This window comes from Miscanthus floridulus, chromosome 2, assembly GCF_019320115.1.
Source record: "Miscanthus floridulus cultivar M001 chromosome 2, ASM1932011v1, whole genome shotgun sequence".
Classification (NCBI taxonomy): domain Eukaryota; kingdom Viridiplantae; phylum Streptophyta; class Magnoliopsida; order Poales; family Poaceae; genus Miscanthus; species Miscanthus floridulus.
Genome location: NC_089581.1, coordinates 52,520,782 through 52,547,940, shown reverse-complemented (window position 1 = coordinate 52,547,940; position 27,159 = coordinate 52,520,782). Strand labels below are relative to the sequence as shown.

The window sequence follows — 27,159 nt, the reverse complement described above, 5'->3', positions numbered from 1 at the left end:
TCTACTATTTGACACGAATGCTATGGAATATTATTCCTTTGAATCTAAAATTTTATTATCCTAAATCATGAGCCCAGAACATTTTTTGTGAAGATGTGAACCTTGAATATTGCCCCTATTTAATAAAAATATTCTTGCTTCATAAGAAAAACATTTTTAAAAAAAGTAAATTTTTTTAAACAAGTTATTGTAAAAACAAACACAATTAGTATATCTGAAGTTTAATTTCAATGCAATTTTGTAAACTATGTTTTTTTAGTTTGATACAAAACCTTATCACAGATTTGCCCTTTTCCAATCACCCACACCCCTCGTTTCTTAGATGATCAGAGGGCTACATGCCTCCAACTAATGAAAAAAGTCTACTTAACCCCCCACCTATCATACTTGGTCTACTTCATCCCCAAACTATGAAACCGTCTGTTTTATCCCCTGAACTATCTAAAACCGTCTGGTTTACCCCCTGGGCGGTTTTCAGCTGTGGTTTGCTACAGTAACAGCGGTTTGCTACAGAGATAGTGGTTGCTACAGTACCCATGGTTTTGAATTCCCTTTTTTATTTATTTTCGGTGAATTTTTGAAAAATCATAGAAAAATCATAAAATGAAAAATCTAATTTTATTGGACTCCACATGAGTAGATCTACATAGTGAATATATAATACGGTATACTTTAGTATAAAATTTTTACTGTAACCTTAGATTAATTGGAAAATCTAATTTTGTCTGTAATTAATTAGAATAATTCATAGCTGCAGCTTCTATGGTCCAATTGTGGTGAAATTTTTATGGTACGCTAATTATTGTATGCTTGAACTATAGTAAAAATTTCATACTCATTGGACTATGTATAACTTAGTTATAGATAAATTCTAATTAATTACAGACAAAATTGGATTTTCCAATTAATCTAAAGCTACAAAAAAAATTTGTACTAAAGCATACCGTATTATATATTCACTGTGTAGATCTACTCATGTGGAGTCCAATAAAATTAGATTTTTCATTTTATGATTTTTCTATGATTTACTATGATTTTTAAAAAATTCACCGAAAATAAATAAAAAAAGGAATTCAAAACAACGGGTACTGCAGCAACCCGCCGTTACTGTACCAAACCCACTATTACTGTAGCAAAACCGCCCAGGGGTAAACCAAACGGTTTTAGATAGTTTAGGGGGTAAAACAGACGGTTTCATAGTTGGGGGGTGAAGTAAACCAAGTATGATAGGTGGGGGGGTTAAGTAGACTTTTTCCTCCGACTAATCGGATCATACATCTCAATCGAAATGACTACTCTCTCCATCCCAAAAATAAATGCACTTTTAGAGTTAGATGGGAATACCGAATATACAATCCTATGAAAAGGTGTTAAAGCATGTAATGATTACACTTTGAGAATAGAGAAAGTGGTAAAGCCTACTAAACTAGGTTGTCTCATACCTAATGGCAACTTATTTTGGGATAAATTTTGAATACTCCCTCCATCCAGAAAAGAATGCAACTACATGTTGCGTGCCAGTAAAAATAGTTCACGTTTAACCAAATTTCTAGTAAATACTATTCACATTTACGGCTCCAAAATAATTTATTATAAAAATATATTTCATAATTAATCTAATGATATTTATTTGATATCATGAATATTGATATTTTTTATCTATAATTAATCAAACTTAAGATACAAAACTATAACACCGTGCTAGAATTGCAGTCTTTTCTAGGCGGAGGGAGTACTAGATATGCACTTATTCCCCCTGTCCCATTAAAAATGTCATTTTTTTACTTAGACTTCTTGTTTAACCGTTCGTCTTATTTAAATTTTTATACAAATAATAAAATAAATAAATCATTATTAAAGTATCAATAAAATAAATCATAACAAAATAAATAATATTTATACAAAAAAAATTAAATAAAACAAACGGTCAAATAAGAAGTCTAAAAAAACAACACTTCCAATGGGACGAAAGGGGTACGGGGGAGTAGGTAACTAGGAGCAGTATACACACACGTCATCATGTCGTTCACTGCTTTTCTTCAGGGCAGACAATCAAAATGTGTTACAGCGTCGAGTCGCATATCTATACATATTTGCAGAGCGAGAAGTCATCATTTGTAACTCCTCGATACAACAAAGAACGTAAGGTGAAGCTATGTAGGAGAACCCAAAGAATGGCGATACAACACAGAAGGAACATAAAAGGCACCTTCTTTGCTAAGGAAAAAGAGAAACATATACCACTGGCGATTTTACAAGAGAATGCGTGCTTCAGAATGACCTGGCAGAGATACACAGCACAGCCTTAGGAAATTTCATAGGGATAGCGTTGGAGTGAGACCAACATGCAAGCCGCGAAGTGTTTGGCACCTGAAGCTAGCACGCAGTTCATGTGAAGGTGATTATCCTGTCTGCTATTCTTGTGCGGCACAGAGGGCACTCCGAACAGGCAAGCGAGCAAGGCTTGCACACTGAAAAGGAACACCGTCCGTAAGCGAAAAATGCAGTATCAATGTTTTTTTAGGGGAAAATGCAGTATCAATGTTGAGCAAAAGTGGCACGTAAACACAAGAGAGTAGGCAGCTTACAGCAAAAATGCCGGCAAGGAAGCAATACTGCAGCAGTTGCAGCTATGAAGCAAACTTTGCAGACATGTGAATTGCCATCTTTGTCGCTCAGGGGATCAGTGTCCTTTTCCTTCATCTCCTGAATTTTAGCCTGCACACAGAAGAAGTTATTAGGTTCACAAATCACAAGTGACACGTAGGTCGTAGCTCTTGCTATCAGCAATCCAGAAGCAACTGTCACTTAAGAGCTGGGTTGCCACCACCAATTGAAACATAAAAGATGTCTACATCTGACTACAGATTACACTCAGGCTTTACAATTCAGCAACAAGACAGCTACTGAAATACGCATACACCCTTCTGTACACCAAGTTATGTTAATATTAGTTACAAAGGCGCCACTGCAGCACCGAGAATCTACTTTCAGATTTCCAGAGCCAGCTTTGCATGATGGACTTAAGTTATATGGAGTTGATAGCATACACTACCTCAAAAACTAGCGAAATATACATGTAAACCAAAAGAATGTATATACCTTCAGACGAACAAGAAGTGGTTCAAACTCCGGACTTCTATGTCCTTCTGTGCTCAGTGACTTAATAGAATCGTCTGAAATTTGCTTCTCAACTAGAGCAAAATTCTTTTCACCTTTGTTTTCCTTTGTGCCGTTAGTTATATCAGCTAGGTTAACAGTTCGATCATCAACATTCAAATCAGATATGCCTAAAGCCCCTTTTTTCAACTTAGCAACAAGAACCCACATGCCTGCTAGATCATTTTCCAAAGACAGTTCCTTTTTCTTTGCCTCGTCAAACTTTTTCTTGTACTCCTCTTCGAGAAACTCCTTCTCTGCCAAAGCAGCTTCCAAAGCAGCCTCCCTCTGTCTTCTGGCCTGTAGCTCCATTTTCATGTCCTCTAAATCGAGGCTCCATGTCCCAACCTCATCCCTGCCCCTACTGGTTGTACGACCCTTTCTACCATGAACCCTTGAATGTGCCATCTCCTGAGCAACTAATAACTCCTTTGCTTGCTTCGCATTTAGTACAGATAGCTTTGTAACTTCTTCAGCCAAATTCTTAAGTTCAACAGCAGCTGAAGATGCCAATTCTTTTGCATATGCAGCTTCCTCACTTAATTTATGGTTCTGATTGATCAAGTCACAATGTTCCTCAGTAATTTTCAGATGCTCGAATTTCAGCTTTTCGATTTCAGCTTCCTGCCAAAGTACATCAGCAAAGTTGGTTGACTTAAATGTCAACAAGGCAAGCATAAAACACAAATAGTTGCTTATAGCCATCTAAAGAACATGCATACTATTTCTATCAACTAGAAATTCACGAAGGATGTAGCAGAAACCATTAATATTCTATGTTGCAGAGTATGCCAAACTGTACAGGTAGGTATACTGCGCAAGGGTCTCAAATACACAAAGTGAATGAACAGGATTAGTAAAAGAACCTTGGACTGAAGTTTAGATTTCAAATCAATAGCCTCCTGCTGTGCGCAATCAGTCTCCTGCTCAGGGGATATATCCACTTTTGCTGAGAGTTGTTGCTCAAGGTGAAAAACTTTTTCTTGTAAATCATTGATTTCTACATTCTGTAATTAGTACAACTTTTTGGATCAAACTTTTGTCATCTTGAAGAATTTAAATTGAAAATAGAAGTGGGGAGAGAGAGGACCTTCTGCTGTAGCTGCTCCTGGAGAACACGATTATCAGCTGACTTTAACTGTCCCGAAAAAGCACAAACAATTGTTAAAACACCATTTCCAGGTATTTGAGTTTGATGGAATCACAGTAGAAGTTCAGAAGATTACCTCTAACTCAAAAGCCTTCTCACCGCACTGAGCAGTTAGTTTTGTAATCGTCTGTTTTCACAAAACCAAACGCGTTAGTATTGAAGAGAAAAATTGCAGGAACCACTAAGAGGGGCATCCATATGCTGGACATATCACCTGCTGCATATCCACCATGGATGCATTAGCAACTGATGCCTCACCACTTTCCATGATTTGTTTTTCCAGGGCTCGTATATGTCTTCTCTTTTGCTGGATTTCACGCTCTAAATTCTCTATCTGTTATAAGGGCAGCTCCAACAGTGTTAAAACAACTAGCTCATAGAATATTTTTATTCATTAAAAAGAGAGAGAATGATAAGGTAGCTCTTCAAGAAGAGCTAAGCTCACACACTTTTCTATGATTCATGTGTCCATGCTCACACGTTTTTCTATACTAGCATGTCAGGTTACACCATTTTTATCTTTTTTAAGTTCATATGAGCTAGCAAGTTGGCTCTATTACTGAAGGTGTCCTAAGAACATATGCGAATATTATGAGCAACAGTTCAACACATGTTAAAATAGAGTGCAGAACCCAGTTATGTTGAATGTTATATTTTGTCTGCCATGAAATTGAACACAAAAGGCTTATTCTCATGCATGTCAGGAATGCATATAGCACTGTTAATCAATGGTTCCTCTTCAAATGGAATGAGATTGATACTGAGCAGAAGGTACATAAAAAAAAAACAATACTGAAGTGTAAGGGGAATACTTGGTCCTTTGTCCCTTCAGGATCATCTATGGACTGTTCGATTAGTCTTTTCAGTGAACTGGTACCAAATGCAACCTCCCCAGCGAGCATCTTAATTTGCTCAATCAGTAGATCCATATGATCTGTTGCCGTGAATCCCGCCTGATATTCCAAGCACAACAAGTTTTAACAAATAATAATTTATGAATTAGCATGCTCACTGTAGAATAAGATCCACTTTTTAACATGCATTGTTCTGTCCATTAATTGTCTTTCATAAAACCATATTCAGTAGGGAGTCACAACCAAATTTTAGAGGCTACTGAGTATAGCACTACAACAATAGAGAACACCTTACAAAAGGAAACAAATATTGCAAAATTTAGCAGAATGGGCAGGTTATATACCTGCATTGAATCTGCTGCAGAACCAGTAACTGAAGAATGTTCACCACTGCCAGATCTTAATTGATTGATCTCATCTAAGGAGTCTGGTAGGGGGTCTTTTGTGGTGCCCTCATTTTGGACAAGTGTAGAACTATCTTGTGAAGTGCTTAACTTCTGAAAATACAGATAATTCATATTTCCAAATGAAACAGAAGAATGAAGGAAGAATATATACAAATGTGTAATGGTAGGGCAATTGATACTTACATCTTGCTCGCTGACAGAATTGTGCCCCTGATGACCATCTGTCAAGGCAGGAATATTGTTTTTGGTGGAAACAAGTATCAACTTGGTCAAGCGTTGTATCCTGCTCATTAGAGCAGCTTTCGCTTCCTCTTCCTCCTCCAGACGAGACTGCATCTTGACCTGACCCTCCTCCAACTATAAAGATAAAAGAAAGAAAAGTACTTTTCAAGCAGTTATCAACTTACCAACGCAAAAAATAATCTACAGTCAATTTTCAAGGAGCACATAACAACTTAATTACAGCTTTATTCTGCAGTTATAACAAACAAACAGAACATACCTGATGACGTAAACTCATAATTTCTTCGTGGCTGACACCACCAATCATTCCTCTCCTTAGCTGATCGAGTTCTTGCTTTAGAGAGGATATTTCTTTCTGATACTTCTTGATCAATGATTTTTCATCAATTATCTGGGCAGTCAAGATCATTATGTCTTTAATTTCATTTTCTAGAATAGTGGTACAGGAAATCAGTTTTCCATGCCTAACTATTTACCCGGTTGCAAGAGGCGTAAATTTCAACACGTTTTGCTCTGCTTGCAAATTTCAATGTATTATGGGTTTCTTCCATGTTACTTGATGCTGGGGTAATTGTGCAAATTAGCTGCATAAGAAAAAGTAATTGTATCAGCTGACTACTTCGGAAGGTTTCAGTGCTTCACTTCAATGCTCGAACAGAACAACAGAATGAGTTCCAAAAGGAATGACTCCCAGAGAAGCAGTTGTAAAAGTTAATACTTACTGAGACATGACCATGGCCACTTAATGATGATTGTAGCAGACGGGTCAACTTAGAATCACGATAGGGTATATGTGTTGCCCTCCCTTCGCTGAGCTTGCCAATGACCTTTGAACCAAAAGAAATGAAGCTGCAAATGAGCACTTGTGTCCGACAATAGAATCAAGCTAATCTCACCACATATTCTACCAGCTATTTTCCATCCTAAGCTCAGCTTCAATTTTGATACAAGTAATAATTAATTATACAATGGTCAATGTCTTCAAAACTGCTGATAATAACCAGGAAACCAGCCATTGTCACAGGTGATTGCCAATGAGAACTTACTGTTCCAAGAGTTAAAAGGCTCTTGTTAATGTATGACCCTTCCCTTCTTCTTAACCCTGTAGTCTCTGTCTTCGAGCTCTCAGAGCCAGCTAGATCAATCAAATTCTAGAAAATGAAAAATGTGTAAAAATGATATTAGAAATCCAGGGGAAACTGGAAAGTGGAAACAGAATGTTTCTTAGGACCAGAACAACGTACGAGCTGTGAATACATGACCCCATCATACTCATCACCACGGGAGCTGCTTTCAATCATCTAAAGAAGAACACAGATATGCTATGGGTCAGATAAAGAAATACAGCATATCACAGATGTGGTTTTTTTATTCTCAAACACGCAGGAGAGCGACATATCTTTGTATTAAGAAAAAGGGTGAGAGAAATATATCACAAATGTGGTAAATAAATATGACACTGTGAATCCTGGAACTCAGGAGTATTTGTGGCATAAGAAAAAAAAACAAATGCGAAACATTTGCAGAACTTCAGTAATCACTAAATACTGAAATAAATTATGAACTCACCAATGTGAAAATAGTATGACTTCGGCTGCTAAATAAGTTGAAGTTGTTAGAGCCAACATGCCGATGTTCTGCATTGTAACATAGTATTAGTTATGGTGTAAAAAACGAGGTCATGCCACTTTGTTGTACAACTGAAATTATGTCCTATGTTTCAGGAAAAGAAAACAGCATTCCAATAGTTAACATCAATGAAGCTCTGGATACTAAAAGAACTAGGTAACCAAATGAATAACAGCATGGAAAAGGATAAGTCATGGATGGTCAATTTAGTATAGTGGTACTTGAGAACCTTAGAAATCAGAGTATAAATAGGTATTATTTTAGTATATACTTCCACAAAATCTATAAGATTTTAGGTTTTCAAAGTACAATAATTCTGTTTTTTTTTTCCAAGAAGTTTCACATTGTGTTTGAGAATAGTGGGAGTACTAGTCATAGTTGAGAATATTCAGACAAAGAGTCTATTAGCATATCAGTAAAGGATACTGTGCTTTTGCATGAGTAGCTAGAACTTCGATTGGTAACATGGTATTGAAACAAAACCTAAGATTGTAAGGCAAGGACAAAGAACTTATAAGAGAAGAAAATCATATGGTTCACAACCAGACTAAAAATTTAGAGAAAGCAGAATAACTAAAAGCGTGTATCTCACTGAAACATGTTTCTGGAGTCTAACCAAACCAATTAGTTGACAGGTTGATAGAAATGTTGAAAGAAGCTGTAAATAAAGATGATACAGGAACTAAAAAACTATTTTATGAGATACTAATACACTGTACTTACTGTCACCTCTAACGGCGAAAAACAAGAAAAAAACTCGACCTGTGGAGGGTAAGACAGACACAGGGCATTGAATTAAGAAGAAGACCTCATGCAGGTCAAGAAAACCTCTGAACCCCTGCCCCACTCATACACAGCGGCACCGTAGCCCATGTGAGTATGTGACAACGACAGCGTGGGACAAACACAACGACCACGACCTGGGCTAGACCTTTGACCTGTGCTTTGGCGTAGGACAAATGAGGGGATTTTTTAATCCTAACCTTAAAATTCGCTCTCACAGGGAGTCGAACCCAAGACCTGAGGGGCACTACTCAAGCTACCTAACCAACTCCCCTGAAATCATTCGCTAGTAACATACTAGAAACTGAGAAAGATAATGCAATCACCTTCACCCGCTGCAATAAAAGAAAGAGCGTGTCCTGGAGACAGAACTACTTCTTCTTTTATTCCTTCTACATAGGTTCCCTAGAGAGTGAAAAAGGAAACAATCAGATAAGCTCATAAACAAAATAGTAACTACAATTGATAAAGCTATGAGCTTTCTTTGCATACACTAAAGGGAGCAATGTAAATCAACAAAAAAAACAACATAGGAAGGTTACATATGAAAGACACTTTATGATATAATTCAGAAAAATAATATAATATCAAGCTAATCACTCTCAGAACCAAATAGCACTCAACTATAAACAATATCCATTTTGACTTCAAAGATCACAAATTTGTACCAATGGAAGGTAACAAACTGCATCAGATAATAATTCTGATTAAAACACTAAGATTATTTTATGTAAGAACAACTCGGATCAGTTTTGATATATTAAGTTTGCAACTAAAACACTCAGTTAAAACTATTTGACAATTCACTATATCAGTATATCATGAGAATGCAGCAAAAGATTCTAGAGATTAACCTGTGCATCCTCCCGCACACGCAAATTTTGGCCAGTAGGATCAAGTAGATCATTTATCACCTGCATTTAGATATCCAGATTGAATCTATCCATATGGTACAAGATGAAAGGGCATAAGAATACAGGTACCCTTGCAATAGAATATGGCATCAATATTTTGCTTAGTCCTTAGAGACTTAGTACTCCCTCCGTACTAAAAAATAAAGTCATTTTGGACAGGATTTAGCATACCAAGGAGTGATTAATTAGGGTTTATTCTTCCCTATTTGCCCGTATTAAATAACATAGCGGGTTCCTTCCATACAACAAACTTCCGCAGCTGGGGTGGTTAATGCGCAGGGGCCCGAGGCTGGAGAGCACGGTTCGACTCCTTGTGGGGTCGTATTTTTTTGCGTCAAAGTGCAAATTTGGCATGGGGAGGCGAGCGAGCCGAGTAAAGGGACTGGTGGCGTGGTACCAAAGGGTCGCGATTAATGAGTGAGCCGAGTAATGAGCGCACAGAAACCAGGTGTCCCGGGTGTTATGGTGGGCCGGACCTACCAGAGAAGGAGGAGGAATAGTGGCTGAGAGAAGGGGGGGGGGGGGGGGGGGAAACGCGCGAGGCCGGTTTTCCCCTTCAGCGAGAGTTTGTTAGATCGGGAGAGAAAATAGGGATTTGTTTCTATCTTTGTAACAAGAAAGCCTATATGGCATAGACAGAGAATTAAGGAAAGGATAGCCTGGGATTGAGATTCATTCTCCCCTGGGCCCTCGGGCGTTACTGTTCATCGTCATCTCTGTGTCAACCTCACCCCCCAAACCCTCAGCTGCAGCACGGCGCCGTCACGCCGCCGTCCTGCCAAGCCACGGCTCGCCTTCTCCCCTCCATACTTTCTCCGCAGCAAGGCGCGCCGTAACAACCTGGTATCAGAGACCATGGCTTCATCCTCTTCCCCCCTGCCCACCACCACTGATGCCGCCGCCAACGCGTTCACCTCCGCCCCACCGCTCACCTCCCAGCCGCTCGCCATCACCACCAGCCCCCAGCTGATCGCCGTCACCACCACCTCCCAGCTGATCGCCGTCACCACCAGCCCCCAGCCGATCATCCCCACCCTCCCGATGGCATACTCCCAGCCGCCGGCCTCTCCCCAAACACCGCAGGAGGCCTTCAACCAACTCACGGCTGCCATCTACGGGATGCAACATCAGCTCGGCGCCCTGGCCGTGCGCGTGACGGCCCTGGAGGATCGCAGCCCCGCTCCTTCGGCGCCCTTACCGCTGTACGGCATGCCGGGGTATGGCGGCATTCCCCCCCTGCCAGCAACGGAGCAGGTGATCTCCGCGCCCGGAACCACGCCGCCATTCCACAACCCCTACCAGCCGCAGCGCCCGCAGCCACAACTGCCATCACCACCACCCCCATCCACCGCTGTCCCCATCACACAGATCAGCTTCCCACCCTCACCATCGCCGGTCCCGTCCCTCTCGTCCATCTTGAACGGGCCAAGGGCGCCAAACCCCACCCCCACGCACCTGCCTCCGCCGCTCCTGCACGTCCAAGAACAGCCGGCCGGTGGCCACGGTCCGCGCTTTCCCAAGCTGTCCCTCCCCACTTATGAGGGCAAGGAGGACCCGCTCGGATGGCTGAACACCTGCGAACAATTCTTCCAAGGGTACCAGACTCGCGCCACGGATCGGGTGTGGTTCGCGTCCTACCACTTGCAAGGCACGGCGCGCCAGTGGTACCTCGATCTTGAGGGGGACACGGGCCGCCCGTCGTGGGATGATTTCAAACGGTTGTGCCAACAGCGCTTCGGTCCGCCGCTCAGCTCCAACCACCTAGCGGACCTCGCTCGGCTGCCGTTTACCTCCACGGTAGACGCTTACATGGAAGCCTTCCAGGCCCGAGCAGCGCACGCGGGCACCCTGACGGCGCTCCAGAAGGCGCAGCTTTTCACCGGGGGACTGCCTGAACAGATCCGCGTCGAAGTGGAACTCCAGGAGCCTCAAGACCTGCAGCGAGCCATGCGACTGGCGCGGGCGTACGAGCGGCGCAACACAGCCGCGCTGCTGGCCCTACCGGCGCCCGCTGCGCGCCCACCACGCCGCCCACTGCCTGCCCTGCCGGCCCCAACCCCGCCAACAGGCGCTGCGACGTCCAGTGGATCGAACGCTCCAGCAGCGCGCCCGTTCAAGCGCCTGTCACCGGAGGACATGGCCCTTCGCCGCAAGCAGGGGTTGTGCTATAACTGCGACGAGCCGTACGTCCGGGGGCACAAGTGTGCGCGCCTCTTCTTCCTGGAGGTGGCGGATTACACGGTCGAAGAGCCCGCCGAGGACGACCCAACACCAGCGGCGGACATCACTGAGAACCCGCCGTTCGACCCTGAGGCCCCCATGATCTCCCTCTCCGCGATCACCGGCATCCGCACAGAGGAGACGATGCAGCTCTGCGTTCATCTGGGCTGCCACGAGCTCACGGCCCTGCTCGACTCCGGGTCCACGCACAACTTCATCAGCACCGGGGCAGCGAGGCGCGTCGGCCTCCCCTTCAGCGACAGTGCGGGCGCGCACGTGGTCGTCGCGAACGGCGATCGCGTGACCTGCCGCGGCCTCGCCTCGGCCGTGGGCGTGCGCATCGGGGCGGAGACGTTCAAGGTCGACTGCTACTCGATTCCGCTGGAGTGCTACGACATGGTGCTTGGCATAGCCTGGCTGCGGACTCTCGGTCCGGTACTGTGGGACTTCGACACCCTCTGCATGGCCTTCAACCGTCAGGGACGCCGGGTCCTTTGGCGGGGCATCGGGGCCTCGGGCGCGCCCGGCCAGTTCACAGGACGCCTCCATGCTGGTCGTCTCTACTCCGCCAAGGGCACCGAGGGGGCCTTGCTGGAACGCCTCCTTGACGCTTACGACGACGTCTTCGCAGCACCTACGGGCTTGCCGCCGGCGAGGCCCTGTGATCACCGGATCCACCTCAAACCGGCCACCGAGCCTGTCGCCGTTCGGCCCTACCGCTACCCCCAGCTACAAAAAGATGAGCTGGAACGGCAATGTGAAGAAATGTTGCAGCAGGGAGTCATCCGCCCCAGCACCTCTCCATTTTCAGCGCCTGTACTCCTTGTCAAAAAGGCAGACGCCTCCTGGAGGTTCTGCGTGGACTACAGGGCGCTGAACGCAGCGACGGTGAAGGATAAGTTCCCCATCCCTGTGGTGGAGGAGCTCCTCGATGAATTGCATGGCGCCAAATTCTTCACCAAGCTAGATCTCCGGTCCGGATACCATCAGGTTCGCGTGCATCCTGATGACGTAGCCAAGACGGCGTTCCGGACACATCAGGGCCATTTCGAGTTCCTCGTCATGCCCTTCGGGCTCTCAAATGCGCCGTCCACGTTCCAGGCGCTCATGAACTTCGTCCTCAAGCCGTTCCTGCGCCGGTGCGTCCTTGTTTTTTTTGATGATATACTGGTGTACAGTACTACCTGGACAGCACACTTGCAGCAGCTTCGCGCCGTTCTCGACGTCCTCCGCGAGCACCGCCTCCACATCAAGCGCTCCAAGTGTGCTTTCGCTGAACCGTCGGTGCATTACCTCGGTCACGTCATCTCCGGGGAGGGCGTTGCCATGGACACCGCCAAGGTGAGCGCGGTCCAGGCGTGGCCGCAGCCAAGGGCAGCCAGGGGGCTGCGCGGCTTCTTGGGTCTCGCTGGGTATTACCGGCGCTTCATCCGCGACTATGGGACCATCGCCGCCCCCCTGACGCAGCTGCTGCGCAAGAACAGCTTCCAGTGGACAGAGGCGGCGTCCACAGCCTTTGCTGCGTTGAAGACGGCACTATCTACAGCGCCCGTGCTGCACCTGCCGGATTTCAGCCGCGACTTCATCGTCGACTGCGACGCCTCTGGCTCGGGGTTCGGCGCGGTCCTGCACCAGGACGCCGGCCCGATCGCCTTCTTCAGCAGGCCGTTCGCCGCGCGTCACCTCAAGTCCGCAGCCTATGAACGGGAGCTCATCGGGTTGGTGCAGGCGGTCCGCCATTGGCGGCCCTACCTGTGGGGGCGCGCGTTCATCGTCCGCACCGACCACTACGCCCTGAAGTTCCTCCTTGATCAACGACTCTCGACGATCCCGCAAAACCATTGGGTGAGCAAGCTGTTCGGCTATGATTTCAGGGTGGAATTTCGTCAAGGCCGCCTCAACGTCGTCGCCGACGCACTGTCCCGGCGGGACGGCGACACACCACTGCTCGCGGCGCTCCCAGGCCCAGCGGCCTCTCTCGCAGCGCTGTCTGCCCCTGCGTTCCAGCTCTTCGCTGATCTGCGCAGCGAGCTGGAGGCCTCCGCTGGACTGCGCGCCCGTCGCGACGCCGTCATGGCGGGCGCCCATGGTGAGGACTGGCGGGTGCACGAGGGCCTCCTCCTCCATCACGGTCGTGTGTTCGTCCCCGCTGCGTCCCAGGTGCTCGACGACGTGCTTCAGCTCGCGCACACCGGGGCACATGAAGGCATCCAGAAAACACTTCAGCGCCTTCGCGCCGAGTTCTATGTGGAGCACGACCGGCGCGTCGTTCGCGATTTCGTGCGGGCTTGCGCGACGTGCCAGCGCAACAAGACCGAGGCTCTCCACCCGGCCGGCCTTCTTCAGCCTCTGCCGGTGCCGTCCCGGGTGTGGGCGGACATCTCCATCGACTTCATCGAGGCGCTGCCCAAAGTCCACGGTAAAAGCGTGATCCTCACCGTCGTGGACAGGTTTTCGAAGTACGCCCACTTCATCGCCCTGGGGCACCCGTACACGGCGGCTTCGGTGGCCCGCGCCTTCTTCCACGACATCGTTCGGCTGCATGGCTTTCCCGACTCCATCGTCAGCGACCGCGACCCCGTCTTCACCGGTCGCGTCTGGCGTGATCTCTTTCGCCAGGCGGGTGTCCAGCTGCGCCTCAGCACGGCCTTCCATCCCCAGACGGATGGCCAGTCCGAGGCCATCAACAAGACAATCGGCATGTACTTGCGTTGTCTCACCGGCGACCGCCCCCGGGATTGGCTGGATTGGCTTCCATGGGCCGAGTTCTGCTACAACACGGCCTTCCATTCGGCGCTCCGCACGACGCCATTCACCGTCGTCTATGGGCGGCCTCCGCCCGACTTGCTGCCATACACGCAAGGACAGGCGCACACGGCGGCCGTTGATGCCATGCTGGCTGACCGCGACGAGTTCCTGGCAGAAGTTCGCGCGCGCCTCCTTCAAGCTCAAGAGCATGCCCGTCGTGCCTATGACGCCAAGCACCGCGAGCTCACGTTCTCTGTTGGCGATTGGGTGTGGCTCCGGCTTCTTCATCCCCCGACGAAGGCGCTGGTGCCTGGGGGCCGGGGCAAGTTGGGGCCGAAGTTTGCTGGTCCGTACCAAGTCGTTCAGCAGATCAACAAGGTGGCTTATCGGCTGCGCCTACCCGAGGGCGCCCGGATTCATGACGTCTTCCACGTGGGGGTGCTCAAGCCATTCCGTGGTGATCCCCCAGCAGACGTTCCGGCGCTGCCGCCGTTGCGCCACGGGCGTCCGCTCTTGCGCCCAGAACGTGTGCTGCGTTCCAGCCTGCGCCGCGGGGAGTGGCACGTTCTCGTGCAGTGGGCTGACATGCCGGCGTCGGAAGCCTCCTGGGAGCATGCTGCAGAATTCAAAGTGGCGCACCCCGACTTTCAGCTCGAGGACGAGCTGTTCCCCGAGGAGGGGAGAGATGTTATGGTGGGCCGGACCTACCAGAGAAGGAGGAGGAATAGTGGCTGAGAGAAGGGGGGGAAACGCGCGAGGCGCGCTGGGCGCGGTCACTGCGCCCCAGGCCGGTTTTCCCCTTCAGCGAGAGTTTGTTAGATCGGGAGAGAAAATAAGGATTTGTTTCTATCTTTGTAACAAGAAAGCCTATATGGCATAGACAGAGAATTAAGGAAAGGATAGCCTGGGATTGAGATTCATTCTCCCCTGGGCCCTCGGGCGTTACTGTTCATCGTCATCTCTGTGTCAACCTCGCCCCCCAAACCCTCAGCTGCAGCACGGCGCCGTCACGCCGCCGTCCTGCCAAGCCACGGCTCGCCTTCTCCCCTCCATACTTTCTCCGCAGCAAGGCGCACCGTAACACCGGGGGTATTCGCGTCCAAAAGAAGATTAGAAGAGCCTAAATGACTTCATTTGTGAAAACAGTCCTACCCCCTAAAATGACATGATTTCTGAGTATGGAGGGAGTAGTAACTAATATGACCATAAAACAAATGCTTGGCCAGTATTTGTACAGCACAACCGCAGAACAAATATAAATTGCGCATAGCTCCCTTCGCAAAAAAAAAAAAAAAAAAAAAATGCATAGCTCAAAATTTTGTAACCAACCAAACAAAAGGGATATATGACTAAGTGGAAGTGTATTCTGGATAGAACTATCAAAAAGGACCCTTTTGTCAAGAACCAGGCCAACCGAGATTTCAAGATAAGAACAGATATGGTGAGTTGAACAAAAGGTCGTTGACTAATCAAATAAAGTAAGACCAAAGGTATGCCTTGCAAGAAATTTATGAAAATGATTTTTTTTCTTTCAAACTGGCACAAGTAGAAGTAGCATACCTCATTATAGATTTCAAGGTACGACACACGGAGCAAAAATTCTCTTCCAGGACTCTGTTTATCAAGATAGTAAAAACAAAGGTTGCAGTCAAGTAATAGCCAGAGTAGATGATGTGATACAGGGTAGAATTGAGCACATGGTACATTTCAGAAAACATTAAGATTTACAAGAAAATAGGATTTTTAAGAACGTATGTTATTGAGTCTGCTCATATGAAACTTTGTAACCACAACTGTCTGGGATACATCAATCTTCCTACTCAGCCTGTCACAACCCTTAACCAAATGAATTAGGAGTTTCCCCGCCTCTTGTTGAATAAAAACTAACCAGAGATTATCTCTTGTATAAAGCCAACTAGAAGTTCCCATGCAGGTAATCTGAAGAAAGGACCAGCACTCAAGTAAACAGGACAAGACATAAAGCTCTAGTTTCTTGTGCAACAAAGAAACACTTCCAAGTTGCATAAACACACTACACGCCTTGCTTGGGTAATACACAGTGTTCTAGCTTCTAAATGATACCATTCAGTATTATGGATATACACACAGGAATACACAAGCAAAGAAGACACCAGTGCAGATTTTGGAGGTATTCTTGTGTCAAAGTGTCCATCCATTTAAACATTTACAGGAAACATGCTCATTTGAAATAAAGGCATTATGACTTCTGAGTTAGGAAAATAATCACAAAGGATTACTAAGTATTATTCAACTAAAGCATTTACTGCCATACATCTTGGATCATGCCGAAGACATCCTTGATGGCTAGAGGGATTATTCCAGGACAATTCTGGTCACCCTGAAAAAAGATTAGGAAAACAAAGGGATCAGAAAAATAATGCTGCCTTCAAAAATCAGACAACTATATATTTACCAACATTATTCATGAAAATGAATATGTCAAAGTCGCATTCAGAAACCATATTTGCTATCGCTTGCAGTAGCAATTGTAGAAAATATCTTGAAAGTTGCAATGTGCTATAGAGAGGATTCAGGAGTCTGGATCCCAGCAGGAAACATGGACATACAGACTACATGCTCGTATAGTTATGGCTTTCTGCTTTCCTATGAAACTAGCTTAGTAATTCTTTCAACAGATTTTGAATATGAGAACTTACATGCATTGTGTGGGTCTTCCCACTACTTGTTACGCCATAGGCAAAAACTGTCCCTACAAGTTGGTACAAAGTTGCATTTAGAAATGGCGCAGATGCATTGATAAGTTAACAACTCATTATACAAGGTAAACATTAATTCATAACAAATGCTGGTAAGAGTAAAATGAATAGTTAGGAAGAAAATGTGCACCATTAGTTCATAATGATAAGAGTAAAATTACATGTTTACATGTGAACATAGAATTCCCACAATATATGATACAGTATGGTATAAGTAAACGAAAAATCACGATAAGAAGTGCTTTCAGATTAATAAGGCATGGCAGCATACCATAAACTTAAGATGATCTAAATAAGACAAAATTAGCATACCATTTATGCCCTCCATAGCACCTTTTACAACAGGCCGGGCTGCAACATCATAGACAGCCTCAGTGGTTGTCGAAGGCCCAAAAACTCTATCTGAAAAAATAAGTAAATAGTTAAATAGGCATTAATTACCAAGCGTCACCAAGTTGATATAGCAGATGAACACAACACGGACTATATGATAATTAATATGCATGTCAAAGTTAAATACTGGATTCAGTCAGATTAATTGACTGCGATTAGGAACATAAATTTTAATGGGCTAACAAACATCAGTGCAAATGTTTAGTAACAGCTATAGGGCATAGCCATTGGCTTATCAAAAATAAATGCTGCTACCATTTTTTTTCTCCTCTGTTCAGCTCATGCATCAACTTTCCATCTGTGACGATTGCACTTGAGCCTCAGCTCACTCAGCACCTCAGACCTATCCATCGTCTCCTGTTCATGTTATGGGATAATCAAAAGGGCCATAGAAGACTGCATAAAGCCTTGTTGATTCTACCAAGTTTTACTGCATCTTGCCACCAGATCACAGTTTTTTTTGCAAATGGCACATCTGTAGCACCTTCGGACTCAGTGTTCAATGCTTCTAATTGAAGGAAGAAATGCTCGAGAATAGAATGGATTGATCGATGAGAGGTACAGGGTGTACAATATATAGGCAAGGATATCCTAGGGTTTATAGAATCAGATACCCAGATCCTTGCCTAATAATCAATCATCTACCATTAAACCCCCTGGGCGCCTAGGCCCATGTGGCCAGCCCATTAACCCTCTAATCCTCATTCTAACATGTGCCCAGCCCATTAACCCTCTAATCCTCATTCTAACACTAATGCCCAGCAGGTGATCATACTTAAAGACTATTGCAAATATCTCTGTATACTTCCTCAGAGAAATATTTCCATACTTGCAAACTCAGTGGTAACTTGAAAGTTTGAACAGAAACCATGATGCAGCAAACCAGCAATCAGTATCTCAGAATTTCGATAAACTACAGGAATCTGATGTACCCACTTTAGCACAGCCACATCTTGGGGTCATGGGCTCATGCCCACACACTCCAGTAATGGCATCCACTGGAAGGATCTGACCAACCCTATGCTGAGCTATGTGTAACAGTGAATAATGGCATCCACTGAATGCATTGTCTGGTTGTCGCACTGACTCATTTCATGCTGACCTGACATTGGACAAAGTATACTCCAGAGTCCAGACTATTCACTGTACTCAACATGAGTTGAAGTATGTGCACATCCAGCATATTCCTTTGCAAGCAACAAAACGGGCAGAGTCCTAGTAGACCATGATAACAACTTGCATGCATCTCATCTGTGAACACAACTTTCAGACATGTCGTGGCACAACTTTCAAACATTTAAGAATCCAAAACAAATTGGGCTGGCCGCAGCTGAACCAATACTGCCAACATGAAGTTTGCTTGATCATCCCAGGCAGTCAGAATAACAAAACTCATGGGATGCTGTATAACTAACCAATCAAGAACCAGCAGCAAGCACACCTCTACAATATGCTTGAAAGGGCATGGAATGGTGCAAACCTCATAACAATGACTGTTTATTAACTACAGACTTCCACAGAAACAGGCGCTGTTTATTAACTACAGACTTCCACAGAAACAGGTGCTTTCCAAAATTGCAGACCAGGACCTAAATTTGGTTTCATCATGACGCCCAATCAAAGGCCATGTGTACTAATTTCAGCTGTGCATTAATTGTTCGAATCCATAATAATTAATTTCGGAAACCCCAAATCAAAAAATGCTCAAGGATGAAATTCCAATGCCTAAATTATCCAAATCCCCAATCCCGCCACCTGCATTGCCCAACTGAACGAAGGCGGAACTGAATGAAGGCTACTCACCATAAGCATAAGCCGTTGCCGGGTTGTACTCGCACCGCACAAGCCGATCCCCATCTGGATACCACGAGATCTCGTCGCCGCGCTGGAACTCGCGCTCGCTGCAGCCACACCAAATCCAGCTCAAAACCAGTTCAAGCACTCCCACAACCCAACTCACAACCCCTCGCAAGCAGATCCGCGCATTCCTTCCGAGATCCCCACCTGAGCGGTCGGAAGCGGATGGTGACGGAGATGCTGTCGCCGGATCGGGAGGTGTCCTCGATGACGAGCTCGTCCGCGCTCGGGAACGGCACTGGCGCGAGCGCAGGCGCCGGCGCTACAGATGAGCTGCGGCGGCCGGGGGTGGTGGACCTCGTGCTGCCCCCGCCCCCGCCGCCGTAGAAGCTGGAGCTGACGGAGGACGGGGACGAGCGCGGAATGAGGCGGCCGGAGCTGAAGTACGAGCTCGAAGAGGAAGTTGACGCAGTGGGCGGGCGGCGGTGCCCCGCAGAGAACGGCGAGCTGCTCCGCCGCGAGGACGACGTCGACGGCCGCGACGACATCGCGCACGGATCTCGCCGAAGCTTCGCGCCCCCGTGAGGCGAACACCGCGCTGTCCTCTGCTGCAGCAGCACAGGAGGAAGGGGAAGGTATCGGGAGGTCAGAGGCTTCACATGGCCTGCTCCAAAAGAGGCGAGCGGCCACGGCGTCGCGGGATTTTAAAGCGAGACCGAGACGACAGGGGGTGGGAGGCGAGGCGACACTGCATAGCCTCTGCTCCTTCTGCCGTTGTGCCGTAGGCGGAAGGGGGTTTGCGAGGAGCCGGGGACCGCCGCGTCCACGTGGCCACCTCAGTCACACTGACGTCTGAGCCCCGTTCCGTTGTGGGGCCCGCACGCCTGGGAGGGCCTGTGGGCTCGGTAATTTGAACTGGAGGGACGGGTGGGGAAGTGCGCGTGGTGGGCGGGAATAACTGCGGCGTGTCTGGTTTCTTGCGGAAAATTTTAAATTTGCTTGGGATAAGGGAGACGTGGGGTCCATTGGGCAGAGAAGCAGCGGAGCGGCGGTTAAATAAACGAAAAGGTGGAGAGGGGTGAACACGAGCGTTGGCAAGTGTGGCACCGGCAGTCTGGCAAGGCACCCTGCGCCTTTTCAGGAGATGCAAGTAATCAGCGATCTGCCGCTGCGGTGTCACGGTGTGGCTATGGCACCTCTGGCCACTAGGCACCAGCCGCAGCCTCTCCCGGCACTGTGGTGTGGCTACTGGCTAGGGGGCGATATCAAGCCGGCTTCACTTGGGAAGCTTGGCTCAGCTTGGCTCATTTTTCAGCTCGAGCCGGCTCAAGTAGCCCGTGAGCTCGAATTAGACAGCAAGCGGATGTACCAAACAAATTTCCAAGACTCAAGATTACATAGAGATTGAACAATGATCAAGCACAAATCAAACAGTAATAGGCTATGAATCTCCAAATCTAATCGTAATCGAGCAAACAATTGAATCCAAGTGTCCAAGTATACCATAAATCAATGGTGTCACACAAACATACCACAAGTCAAACATGCAAAAAATCAAATCACGCACAGCGAGGTTAGACCACTAGGCCCTCTTGTGCGTTGAGGTATAGAGGTAGTGCTGATGCGGCGTCTTCATCAACTTTCTCGCCTTGATGCTTGGCATCTCCAACGTTGGCGCACGCGGCAAGGCCATGGACGGCGCATGGGAGGGAGCTAGGCCATGGATCTACATATGGTGTAAGAAGGTAGTCAAGCTAGCAGTGTACTGTGTCATGCACACGATAAAAGGGTTGTTGTGACGTTGGGAGGCAGCGGATAGGGATGGTCTATTCGATCTTCGAGAACTTTCATGTAATGAATGCTATTGTGTGTGATGAACATTTCATTTGTGTAAGGATGTTATTGTTAGTGTGATATGCATGTGTTTCTTGGTGCAATGTTTATTTTTCATTTGTTGAGTGAATATCATGTCATATTGCATCATGTATTATTTGTTGACACACACACGCACCCACGGATGCAAGGATATAGGGGGAGGCTTTCATTTTTTTTAATACGCGCAAGTGGCATTTGAGGCCATTTCATGAATTTCATTCATATGCACATATTAAGGGGGGAGCCTCACATATATTATTGAGAACCTAAAATCTAAATTCTAGATATCATTTGCAAGCTTTAATCGGGGTTGTCATCAATCGCCTAAAAGGGGGAGATTGATAGTGTATCTAGACCCTAAGTGGGTTTTGGTGAATTGAATGACAACACGATTAGAGACAAATGTATTTCATGAGATTTGCAAGTATTTAGTCTTAGGTGTGATTGGGCTCATATCGAGGAAGCAAATTATATAACTAATAAATGAGTCCAAGATTATTATTGATAAAAAATGCATGAATCGGCGAGCGTGTGTGTCAAGCATAAACGAGACATGAGACTGCAGATGGAATGGTCTCACTCTTTGAAGCTTGCTTATTCTATTCAAGATGGAGAATGGTTGTCATATTGATGAAGACAACAATGCAAATGGAATGGTATTCAATGTGTGCTTAAGGTTGATTCAAAGCAAGATATGACTTGATAGGGTGAAGATAGCAAAGAAAGGGCTTTCAGGTACTAAGTAAGGGTGAAGGGGCAAGCGATGGCTTTGATGGCCAAAAAAACAAGCTAAGATGAGAAGAGAGTACTTGCGTTGAGTCAAGATACTAATCGAGCTATGCATAGTCATGTTGATGCGGAGGAAAGAGGTCACTTTGGATTCAGTAAGGCTGTGCTCGACCTTTCCTTTGAAAAAGGGAAAATATCATCTTACTGGAGTGTAAAAAGAGGTCACTTTGGACCGTCTAGAGTAGACCGTATTTAGAGGCCCAAACCTTGGTCAAACAAACTCGTGCATCTCTTTGTTTGGTTTGCCTTAATCTCATATTTACATTGCATATGTTTCACATTTATAGTGAGCTTCCGCATATGGCTACACGGTTATGCTTGTTTGTGGGTGTTCAATTGAGCAGGTTACTGAACGCCCAAAAGCACCACCACGCACTTTGGACTTGAGAGGGGAAGGGTAGAAAGCCAAAGAAGCAGCTAACTATATTTGTTGCAGTTTCACTGAGAAACTGACTAAGCCGGCTTTGCAGTGTACTTAGTAGTAGTGTCGAGAACCCGGCTAAGCCGTTTTTGCAGCGGTGTCCATTTTGATCTCTGTTTTGTACAATAATTTTTATAAAAACCTATTCACCCCCCTCTAAACATCGTGCATGCCCTTTTAAATATGTATATACATGACTATATGACAATTGTGAATTTGTACTATGCTTTATTAGTGGTGTGCTTTGCCTGTTGTTGTGGGCACGGATGACCTATTGGATACCCATGACCCGAATAGGCATGGGTCTAGACACGTAAATAAGCCCGTGGTTGGTCATGTGTTTTTTTAGCAAACAGAAAAAAAACAGACAGATTTTATGTCCAGGAGTATAAATTTGGATTGGCAAAACTCAACGAGTTTGTGCGCATTGTCATCTCTTAGGCCCTCTTTGGCGCAGCTCCTCCGGCTTCGGCTCCTCCGCGTGTAACACTGTAGCGACACTGTAGCAGGAGCCGTTTCAGAAATCGAGGCTAATCCGGCTTGGTTTAAATTTAATATATTAGTATGACTTTGTTTTATTTGGATTCGTGTGTTGACGTGTAATAGTAGGAGATTTGAAAGATGGTTTTCAATCTCGGGATAATGGGACAATGAAAGGAGCCTGTGCTTTTGTGACCTGTGCTAGCTTTTAAGCCGGTGACGAAGATATCAGATTGTTGAGTAGTTTTGCTAACGTGCACTTAAACCAGGATGTTTTGCGTTTTTTTTTCCTAGTTCCTAGTTTGTTCTATATTCTCTTGAAATTAGCACCACTGACCTATCTTGGAGCTCACTTCGAACCCTTGCTTTTGAGTTACACGTTGTAGATTTCTTTAAGTGACCGATGTCATTAGTACTTAAAAACTAGTATAATCTATGAACTAAAATTCTTATTTAATAAAATATAAAAGGAGAGTTAAAACAAGATAGTACAATAAACATAAGAGTTACAAGTAACTTAAAATAAAAAATTTGCAGCAACTAATAACATATAAAATTAAAAATCAAAATCTAGATTCATGAAGTCTCCACTATCGAAACATGCGTTGCAGAAAATAATCAGCACAACTGTTAAGTTTTTTTTTTGCGAATTAGGTAGTACAGCATAGACACTCACAACACATGTGCAATCACCCATATGAACGCGCGCACGTAAACCCTACCCTTATAAGCATCTCCGAAGACTGGGCCGACATTAAAGATATACATAGGTGCCATGCCAAAAGGAAAAAAAAAACTATGAATATGATAAAAACACATGTCCATGAGACAATGATTAATAAGTTCGTCATAACTAGATAGAGATTAGAGAGTGGCCCCGTTCGTTGGTCTGAAATTTGGCTGAAAACACTGTTCTGGCTGAAATGTTGTTAGAGAAAATACTGTTTCGGCTGAAAAAGAAGCCGAACAAGCCAAGTTTCAGACCAGTCGAATGACCCTAGTATTTCTATAGAGCTTGTTCGCTGGTTGGTTTATGGACTGATAAGCCCAGCTGGTGCTGGTTTATTATGAGAGGAAAATATTGTTGACTGGCTGATAAGCCATGGCTGAAACCAACAAACGAACAGACTGATAATTTATTTATTAGTTGTAGCTATTTAAATATGAACATCTTGTGCTTATTAGCCTGTTCGCTTGGTCTTAAACTATCGTAAATTTTCAGTCAGAACAATATTTTTCTATCACATCAAACCAGCCAACAATAATAATCCACGATCGTATACGATCATATCAGTATCAGCCAAACAGGCTGTATATCTTTAACATCTGTGAGAGCATGGGTCTAATGGACTAGTTCCCATCAAATCAACTGTAAAATCTTGAGTGAATTCCGGTACAAGCATACACACACGTGGGACGGGATGAAACGGCCATTAGAACTCGACACACAACGTGGTTGTTGGCGTGTCGTCCTAATGCCAAGACTCAAGCTGTCTTTAGTCCTAGTTCTCACAACCAGACATGCCATATATATGATATATGTGGGCTACACGTGAAGACGCCGTCATGCCGATCAACGCCGTCTATAAGCCGTATCTTTTTAGCGAATATTATTTTTTTCTCACAATAAATCAGCAAACAGTATTTTTAGAGGGCACACGAGTGTGGACGTGTGGCCATTTCGTCACAGCGTCCTCTAATCTGTTGTCACCTCTCATTCTCACCCAACAAAAACTGTACCGTCATGTGTGCCCACTGAATTCACTGTAATAAACAACTGAACATGACAATGTGTAGACATGAAGCTGAATTATGATAGTAGCGTAATTCTTGGCACTACGATTTCCACACTAGCGATGAAAAATTGGGGAAAGAATAATGGATCTTGGGCACATGGTGCCAACCACTGGTTGGTCAGACTCTGCAATCCTCTACCGCTGAAAAAAAAACTGCTGCAGCATCTGATGGAGAGCTCCTTCCATATAATCCACCTGCGTCACCCCATTTAAGTAACCTTCAGTACCACAATAATCTAACCTGGTAGGTAAGGACCTATGCAATATTGAATTATGCAGTAGTAGACCAGGACAAATGCATATCACCCAATCATATGGGGCTGCTGATGAGCTCCCTGCCAACTAGGCCAACACTCGCATCCAATTTTTTCAAACTGACACTGGACCAAAACCAGCAGAGTACTGACATGGGGAAGCTTGCGGCAGTTTTGTCTCTGCACCCACTGAAAATTCCCGTCCACTGATAGAGGCATGTTTGTAGGGCGTATGTAGGGTCTTGTTTAGATGCCATCCAAATTCCAAGTTTTTTTCACTTTCTCGCCATCACATCAATTTTTAGCCGCATGTATGGAGTATTAAATGTAGGTAAAAAAATAACTAATTACACAGTTTAGTTGGAAATCACGAGACGAATCTTTTGAGCCTAGTTGGTCCACGATTGGACAATATTTATCAAATAAGACGAAAGTGATACTATTCATCGGGTTCATTTTTTTTTGCAATCTAAACGAGGCCCAGACTTGCAAGCCACATGTTCCCATCATGCCATACAGCGTGTTTAGTGCTCCAAAGTTGGATATTTGGGTTACTGTAGCACTTTCGTTTTTATTTGGTAATTAGTGTTCAAACATGGACTAATTAGGCTCAAAACGTTCGTCTCGCAATTTCCCACCAAACTATGCAATTAGTTTTTTTTTCGTCTACATTTAATGCTCCATACACGGGCCGCAAACATTCGATGTGACAGATACTGTAGCATTTTTTGGGATTTCGGGGGTGAAACTGAACACGCGCATAAATATATGTCTCATCTTCTCTTCCGTAAAAGTTCAAAACTGAACAGAGGCAATTGTCAAAAGGGACTAAGGCTGTGTTTAGTTGTAGGAATTTGGATTCTGGGGCTACTGTAGCACGTTCGTTTTTATTTGGCAAATAGTATTTAAATATGGACTAATTATGCTCAAAACGTTCGTCTCGCAATTTCTCACCAAACTGTGCAATTAGTTTTTCTTTTCGTCTATATTTAATGCTCCATGCACGGGCCGCAAAACATTCGATATAACAGGTACTGTAGCAACTTTTTAGAAATTGGGGTGAAACTAAACAAGGGCTAAATAAAGGAAAGGCATGGGTTGCTGTAAAGAAAACTAGATTATCTCAAGAACACTGTTCCATGTAGGAATAGATTCTTCGCTAGCGTTTGTTTGGGCACTGGGCTTGGGTATCCATCGCTTCAGATTCAGTGGCCAGGAGAAGAACATGGGGAAAAAATAATTGAGTGCAGCGCAAGAGACGTGGTGGGCCTTTGAGGGAACGACGTGATCTGGCTTCTAGTGCATGGGGCAGGGCCCACAGGGCCTGGGGCCCAGTTGAGACCAGTGGAACAGAGATGAGCTGAAGAAAAACCATGCACGGCCTTTACCGCGTGCAAGCATGCAGTACAAGGTTAATTGATGCAAAAAGGTTATATTACCTTTCTCAACTTTTGCGAAAGTCTATTTTTCTCACTGAACTCTAAAACTGGGTAAACCATCTCCCTAAACTTTTAAAACCGTTCATTTTACATCCTTGACCGGTTATAAGCGGTTTTCAAAGACAGCTTTGTCTTTGTCTTTTTTATTTATTTCGGTCGAATCTTTAAAAAATCATAGTAAACCATAGAAAAATCATAAAATATAAAATCTAATTTTTTGGACTACACATGAGTAGATCTACACAATGAACATATATATGGTATGCTTTCATTCAATTTTTTTGCTGTAGCTTTAGATATATTTTTCTACAATTAATTCATAACTATAGTTTCTAAATAAATCTATAACTAAGTTATACATGATCCAATGAGTATGAAATTTTTACTATAGTTCAAGCATACAATAATTAGCCCGCTATAAAATTTCAACATAATTGGACCATAAAAAGTGCAGCTATGAATTAATTTTAGAAAATCATAGATCTAAAACTATAACAAAAAATTATACTAAAGCATACCATATTATATATTCACTGTGTAGATATTACTCACGTGGAGTCCAACAAAATTTGATTTTCTATTTTATGATTTTTCTATGATTTACTATGATTTTTCAAAGATTCAACTAAAATAAATAAAAAAGAAAAACACTACTAAAAATGTTTATAGCAACGGGACAATTTTTTATAGGGACGGCTGGTGATATAGCCACCCTTATAGTGGGCCTGCTCAGGACCCACGAGACCAGCTGCCCCTACAAATAGAACAATAGGCGCGGCTGGTGATACGAGCCGCCCCTACAAATACCCCACGTATAAATACCTTGATTTGTAGGGGCGGCTCAATCATTAGCCGACTCTATAAATGACCCACGTATAAATTCCTCCGCATCCCCTTCTTCCTCCTCGGATTACTCACTCCAACCCATGAAAAAAGGTAGAGAGGCCTTGGACACCTCCCAAAAATTGCTCTACTAAGGAGGGAAGATTTGGTTTCAAATTCTTTGATGGAGATGTTGTAGAAGGTAAAAAATGTTATTCCATATTTTTTTGAAGTTTTAATGGTTGTTA

At 44.8% G+C, this 27,159-nt stretch overlaps 1 protein-coding gene across 2 annotated transcripts; it reads right to left on the bottom strand.

Annotated features, from left to right (window-relative positions):
* Positions 1–2,022: 2,022 nt before the first annotated feature.
* Positions 2,023–19,781, bottom strand: LOC136524005 (kinesin-like protein KIN-7K, chloroplastic). Of its 2 annotated transcripts, XM_066517505.1 has the most exons (25): positions 19,243–19,781; positions 19,042–19,139; positions 17,158–17,247; positions 16,786–16,838; positions 16,401–16,466; positions 15,668–15,721; positions 9,080–9,139; positions 8,552–8,630; positions 7,383–7,450; positions 7,058–7,114; positions 6,860–6,964; positions 6,536–6,640; positions 6,290–6,397; positions 6,073–6,204; positions 5,754–5,927; positions 5,508–5,660; positions 5,122–5,262; positions 4,524–4,643; positions 4,386–4,436; positions 4,250–4,297; positions 4,026–4,166; positions 3,103–3,783; positions 2,589–2,718; positions 2,371–2,471; positions 2,023–2,281 (listed from the first exon to the last, which is right to left on the bottom strand). In XM_066517505.1, the coding sequence occupies exons 1-24, from the start codon at positions 19,581–19,583 to the stop codon at positions 2,389–2,391; spliced, it is 3,138 nt and encodes a 1,045-aa protein (XP_066373602.1). In that variant the 5' UTR covers positions 19,584–19,781; the 3' UTR covers positions 2,023–2,281; positions 2,371–2,388. The 2 variants fall into 2 exon arrangements, with proteins under 2 accessions (XP_066373602.1, XP_066373596.1); XM_066517499.1 differs by having other exon boundaries at positions 2,023–2,471.
* Between the last annotated feature and the right edge of the window lie 7,378 nt (positions 19,782–27,159).